Source organism: Sapajus apella, unplaced genomic scaffold (genome assembly GCF_009761245.1).
Source record: "Sapajus apella isolate SASKATOON/1434 unplaced genomic scaffold, GSC_monkey_1.0 scaffold201, whole genome shotgun sequence".
Classification (NCBI taxonomy): domain Eukaryota; kingdom Metazoa; phylum Chordata; class Mammalia; order Primates; family Cebidae; genus Sapajus; species Sapajus apella.
In genome coordinates, this window is record NW_022437141.1 from 787,545 (window position 1) to 794,546 (window position 7,002).

The 7,002-nt window shown below is 38.3% G+C and overlaps 1 protein-coding gene across 1 annotated transcript in view; it reads right to left on the reverse strand.

The window, feature by feature from the left end:
• The window catches only part of MEIOC (meiosis specific with coiled-coil domain), an 11,598-nt gene extending 4,995 nt beyond the window's left edge, over positions 1-6,603 (reverse strand). The window contains exons 1-3 of the mRNA XM_032270013.1: positions 6,499-6,603; positions 3,461-5,321; positions 2,483-2,617 (exon numbers count right to left, since the gene is read on the reverse strand). Of these exons, the coding sequence (XP_032125904.1) occupies positions 2,483-2,617; positions 3,461-5,321; positions 6,499-6,596 (2,094 nt within the window). The 5' untranslated portion in view covers positions 6,597-6,603. The remainder of the gene's footprint in view (positions 1-2,482; positions 2,618-3,460; positions 5,322-6,498) is intronic.
• Positions 6,604-7,002: the final 399 nt, after the last annotated feature.

Here is a 7,002-nt window from a genome sequence, read left to right on the forward strand (position 1 = left end):
AGTAGCTGGGATTACAGGCACGCACCACCATGCCCAGCTAATTTTTTGTATTTTTAATAGAGATGGGGTTTCACCATGTTGACCAGGATGGTCTCGATCTCTTGACCTCGTGATCCACCTGCCTCGGCCTCCCAAAGTGCTGGGATTACAGGCTTGAGCCACCGCGCCCGGCCCTTGGAACAGTTTTTTGTTTTTTTTTTGAGACAGAGTTTCACTCATGTTACCCAGGCTGGAGTGCAATGGCACGATCTCGGCTCACCGCAACCTCTGCCTCCTGGGTTCAGGCAATTCTCCTGCCTCAGCCTCCTGAGTAGCTGGGATTACAGGCACGTGCCACCATGCCCAGCTAATTTTTTGTAGTTTTAGTAGAGACGGGGTTTTTACCATGTTGACCAGGATGGTCTCGATCTCTTGACCTCGTGATCCGCCCGCCTCGGCCTCCCAAAGTGCTGGGATTACAGGCTTGAGCCACCGGGAACAGTTTTTTTTTAAATAATAAAAGACTGAAGTTTTTATTAACATCTGGCTGTACCTCATATGTCAGGCTCTGAATATACCATGGATAAATTCCATTAAACAGATTTACAAATTTGACTCACGTTGATTTTTCTAATTCCTAAAATGGTTTTTATTCGGTCATAGAGGTAATCTGTTTTGCTGCATTCTTTTTCCCAGGAATCTTTATCAAATTTTATTTAGAAAACTAAGTTTTTAAGAGAGGAGGGTCAAAAAAGGAAAAGTTTACCTACCCTAAGTTGCTTAGAAAATTCTAAGCATTTGGGAATTGACAAAGGATATAATAGGAATAATCATTAAATTACAAGATGACTTAACATCAGGATTCTTTACAACATTTGATTTGAGGTCATATCCTACTTTCCTAATACAAAAGTATTTTGTTGGCCAGGCGCAGTGGCTCAAACGTGTAATCCCAGCACTTTAGGAGGCTGAGGTGGGTGGATTGCTTGAGCTCAGGAGTTTGAGACCAGCCTGGGCAACATGGCAAAACCCTGTCTCTATAAAAAAATACAAAAATTAGTAATGTGTGGTAGCATGTGCCTGCAGTCTCAGGTCTTTGGGGGCTGAGGCAGGAGGATCTCGATCCCAGGAGGTCAAGGCTACAGTGAGTGCAGATCATGCCACACTGAACTCTAGCCTGGGTGACAAAGTGAGACCCTGACTCAAAAAAAAAAAAAAAGGAAATATGTTAATTCCCTGTTAATTTGCCATATCTTACATAAGCACACCTTGCTCATCACGCTAGAAAACAAATGTGACAAAGAAATGAGACGTTCTCAATAAATAATATTCAAAATAGTTTTTGATTTTAAATTCTTTCAGATTGGGATTAGCTCCACTGATAATTTGAGCTTCCAGAGGAACCATTTAAATTACCAAAATTACTTTTTAAATGATCGAGTGGGACTATTTTCCCCTTTCCTATTTTTTTTTTTTTTTTTTTTTTTTTTTGGGAGACAAGGTCTTGCTCTATTGCCCAGGCTGGAGTGCAATGGTGTGGTTATGGCTCACTGTATCCCTGACCTCCTGGGCTCAAGCTATCCTCCCACCTCAGCCTCCTGAGTAGCACAAGCATGCGCCACCACGTCCAGCTAATTTTTAATTTTTATTAGAGACAGAGTCTCCCTTTGTTGCCCAGGATGGTTTCGAACTCCTGGGCTCAAGTGATTCTCCCAACTCCACTTTCCGAAGTGCTGGTATTATAGGTGTGAGTCATTGCACCTGGCCCCTTTCCTAAATATTATAGTTCTAGGACCAAACATGGAAAAAAACTATTATTTCAGAGAATTAGATGTAAACGTGATTTAAAATCCCTTCGAAGCTCTAAAACTTGCTGAGATTTTTATTTTTTTGAGATGGGGTCTTGCTCTGTCACTCAGGCTGGAATGCAGTGGCGCGATCTTGGCTTGCTGCAACCTCCACCTCCTGGGTTTAAGTGATTCTCCTGCCTCAGCCTCCTGAGTAGCTGGGACTACTGGCGCATGCCACCATCCAGCTAATTTTTGTATTTTTAGTAGAGGTGGGGTTTCACCGTGTTGGCCAGGCTGATCTTGAATTTCTGACCTCAGGTGATCTGCCTGTCTCGGCCTCCCAAAGTGTTGGGATTACAGGTGTGAGCCACTATGCCCCACTGTTTTTTATTTATTTTGAGATGGAGTGTGGTGGTGTGATCTCAGCTCACTGCAACCTCCACCTCCTGGGTTCAAGTGATTCTCCTGCCTCAACCTCCTGAGTAGCTGGGATTATAGGCACATGCCACTAAGCCCAGCTAATTTTTGTATTTTTAGTAGAGATGGGGTTTTACCATATTGGCCAGGCTGGTCCTGAACTCCTGACCTCATGATCCACCTGCCTCAGCCTCCCAAAGTGCTGGGATTACAGGAGTGAGCTACCACACCCAGCCTGAAATTTTAAAAAATTTTAACAAAAAATCCATCCACTATTAACTATTTTTACAGCTTACTCTGGCTTGTTCTCGAAGTTCATCCACAATTAAGCGATCAACTCTAGATGGGTTGGAGGTCAGCCTTGGAATTGGAGTGTTGTTAGTACTGGATACTTTTTTCCCAGGATAATTCTTGGCAAGGGCTAATTCAGTCTGTAAAAAATTACATGCATTTTAGATCCAGAATTTTCTAAATATGATTTGACGATGAGTAATAGTTTTCATAAGCCTAATAGAGTATTACCACTTTAAATGAAAATTTGGTTTTGGTATCAAAAGGCAATAAATATAAACCACAATACCACAGTATTTTTCTATCATCTTAATACCTGAGTATACTAACAGGTCAACACAAAAAATTTCAAAGAAATAAACTTATAGCCATTAAGGGAGTAAAAAATTTACTTCAGGGCAAATCAACTTAGAATAACAATAACTTTAAAATGTCAAGCATTTTTTTGTCTTTATTTAAGCTTCCCACTGGCCAATCCCATCCATTTTTAGTTTTTAAGTAACCAATTTAATTCTTTACAGTCATGAACTTAGCAAATCCTAGACATTATGGAATTCAGCTAAGAAATAAGGCAAGGTGGCTGGGTGCAGTGGCTTACACCTGTAATCCCAGCACTTGGGACACCAAAGTGGGAGGATCGCTTGAGGCCAGCAGTTTGAGACCACCCTGAGGAACATGGTGAAACCCAGTCTCTACAAAAAATTATAATTAGCTAGGCATGGTGGCATGTGCCTGTAGTACTAGCTACTCAGGAGGCTGAGGAGGAAGGATTGCTTGAGCCTAGGAGTTTTAAGTTAGAGTAAATTATGATTGTGCCACTGTACTTCATCCTGGGCAACAGAGCAAGACTCTGTCTCTTTAAAACAACAACAAATAAAACACAAAGAAATAAGGCAAGTACTCAAACTACACTAACGTAAATAGAATGAAGACAAGCAAAGGGAATATACTAAGTTACTCCTAAATGGTTAACTTTGTGTTACCTTTTTTCTCTCTTTTTCTAATGCTCTCCATTGTTCATAGCATTCTTCTAGACGAATATGAAGTTCACTGGCTGGTCCACTACGGGTTTTAATTGGTCTTTGAAATCCAAAAGTTGGCATGAGACCAGAAAAGGAATTATCACCATACATCATATCATTAAAGTAGGGGTACAAATGGCTTAGGTCATCATAAGAAAATAAGTCATAGGAATCTAACAGTGGAACAACTGAATGGCCAAATGGGTGGGTGGATCTTAGGGGAAACCCATTTGAACCAATTTGTTGAAAACCCTGATTATGCCTTAAATCTCCCATCATATAATTATTAGAAAAGCATGACGGTTGTGTGCGATTCACACGGCTATTGTCTCCACCTCTCGTTCTGTGGCTATTAAAATGACCCTGTGACTCCAGTAGATCTTGGTATGTATTTTGTGATAAGCCATCTAAATGCTTTGGACCTTCCTCAGGATCATAATGTCCGTTCTGTGGCTTAGCTTGAAAATTATGTTTGTTTACATTTTCAATTATCCCATACTGCTGAGCTGAATAGTTATCACACAATCCATTTGGCTGCTTAATTTTTTTATCCGTAACCACTTCAAAGAGATTTTCTTCTCCAGGCTTTGTCAGTCCTTCTATGTGATTGGCAGATTGGATTCTTTCTGCACCACTGTAACCAAAATCAAAACTAGAAAATCCTGAAGGGTTTTCTTGGCAATATTTCTGAAATAAATTGCTATTTGGGGTTAAGTTTGTGGATGATAGTTGGGGAAAATCTGAAGAATGGTTAGAACCTTTTGAAGCTGCACTTAAATGACTATTTAATTTCATCAAGTTACCTTGATTTCGATAAGGAACAGAAGTGTTATTTTTTGTTTGAACATTCATCCAAGTTGGTCTGTTTAAATTGATGCCTCCTGAAGATGTTGCTGAGTTTGATAATAAATTCACTGATTTAAAATATTCAGAATTTGGAGGATCAGGTTTAGCAAACTGTTGCTTTTCTGTGACGTTAGCAAAATCATTAGCTGGACAAGCTGTGTGAGGTTTTAGTCCATATTCTGATTTTAATCCAAAATCAGCAGTGAATCCTGCTTCCTTTCCAAACTGTTTCTCTGTCGGATGTGGTGTAGCTTTTGGAAATGTGAAATTCTGCTGGTCAGGGATTGTCTCCTCCATTTTTTTCTGATTCGCTGGTTTGACCTGAAATAACTTTGTGTAGGTGTCTGCTTCTACAGTTGATGTTTCAGGTGTGCCATTTGCTAATTTTTTACTCTCTTGGACACTAAAATTTGAACATTTATTAAGCTTAGCCTTATTAGGATGAACATATTCTGGGTATCTACAATAATCTATGTTTTCATTGTATCTATTAAATTGAGAAAGAAACATCTCTGCCCTTTTTTGCTGTAATGGTGCTTCAAGACCTTTAGTACATATTCTGTCTCTTCCATAAGGGTAAATATCAACTCCTGATTCTTTCATGATGTCAGCAAGACCACTTTGAGGTATAAGACAGTTTTTGATAAATGGATATTCTTGGAATGTTGTCTTAGCTGTATCATTTGTCTGAATATTGTAACAGTTAGAATGATCACTTCGTGAGGAGTACAACCATTGTTCTTCAAGGTCTAAACCAGTAAGTCCATGATAAAGTTCATCTATTTTTTGTTGTGGTGTGAAATTACTGTTATGCAGGTATTGCTTTTCCATTGCTGACACAGATTCACCACTATAAAAAGCTTGCTGAGAGATGGCTGTATCTATTGGCCTTTTGGTTTCTGTTAAGAGGTCATGATGATCTGCAAATCTGCTTGTGTTCATTGGCCAAACTGACTTTACATTGGAGGAACAGGTCCTAGAACAAGTAAATATATTTAATTAAAACTTAGGTTTTAAAGACTTTATTTCCAGTGGAAAAGGGAGAAAAGTTCTTCAAAAACATTTATCTTGCCCTATCACACCATTCTGTAATCCCTTTCAATTATGCTTTATAAGCTACCATTAGCTCCAGATAACTATCACATGAAATGTGCAATATGTTATATAAATATGCAATTTTTAATTTGTCTTCACTGTACTTTCCCAAGAGACTAAGGTCTAAGATGTGACTTCATGGTCTTAGATGAATTATTATTATTATTATTATTGAGACAGAGTCTCACTCTGTTGCTCAGGCTGGAGTGCAGTGGCACGATCTCGGCTCACTGCAACCTCCGCCTCCCAGGTTCAAGCGATTCTTCTGCCTCAGCCTCCCAAGTAGCTGGGACTACAGGTGTGTGCCACCACACCCAGGTAATTTTTGTATTTTTAGTAGAGATGGGGTTTCACCATTTTGGCCAGGCTGCTCTCGAACTCCTGACCTCGTGATTTGCCTGCCTCGGCTTCCCAAAGTGCTGGGATTACAGGCGTCAGCCACCACACCCAGCCTAGATGAATTATTTATCTATAGTAACCAGGAAATAAGCTTTTCCTTTGCTTAGGTTATTACATAAAAGCATTGTTGACCACAGTTTTGTTTTTTTTTTTTTGCTTAAACTTTGTGAAATTAAAAGATTTTAATTGATAACATGTGCGCTACATACTTCCCTATTTATGAAATAGGATATTTGGGTAATATGGCTTCCACACCCAAATAAAACAATTAAAATATTTAAAAAATTTCTAACACATGAATAAAATCCATATGTATTTCTGCATAGTAGTAATGAGTTTTATTATTTGAGATCTATGTGTAAAAGCTCTTTGGAATTTATATTCTTTCAGCCAGTATTTAGTTCATGAACTCAAGGGAAATAGCTTTGAATTATGCAAGAATAATTTTTCAATGAAAGTTCTTAAGCAAATAAAACCTTAGACTGAACTTCTAATTGTATAGCAAATACTTCAGCAAAATCAAGTCTCCTTCAAACAATATTTGAATTAAGATGTCTACTGTCAGATGATCCACTATTAAGTAAAAATAAAAGTTAACAGGGTAATCTAGTGTATGTTAATTTAAAGCTTGTTATATACTATATAGATTATATACTAACCCTTCAGCAAAATATGGCTGTGACTTATCTTGTTCTTCCAAAATGTTAGACACAAGTCCATATAAATCTGTTTCACTGCCATAGTCATTTCTTTCCATTTGAATCCTAAAAATAAATGAATTTGTGCTGAAATACAGTATGTTGATTACTCTTTCCACACTTATCCTACCATCTTTATCTATAAAATATTTGGACTGAATCTACATCCATCATTTCAAATAAAGAAGAGACTGGAACTCAAGAATATTTTCCACTTTGGCATGGTGTCTTTTCCACAATAGTTCTCCTTCATTTCAAATCCTATGTCTGACTTGCAGGGTATGCTTACCTCTTATTTCTTCACAACACATGCTTTTCATTTTAGGTGACCAAGATAAAAATTTCTCATCTATGATGTCACAGATATGCTTGATATCATAGCTGCTCCTAAAAGCATGTCTTGTCCTATTATACATCATTCCATCAACACCTGCTCAGCTTCCTCATTTGTAATTTGAAAACCAT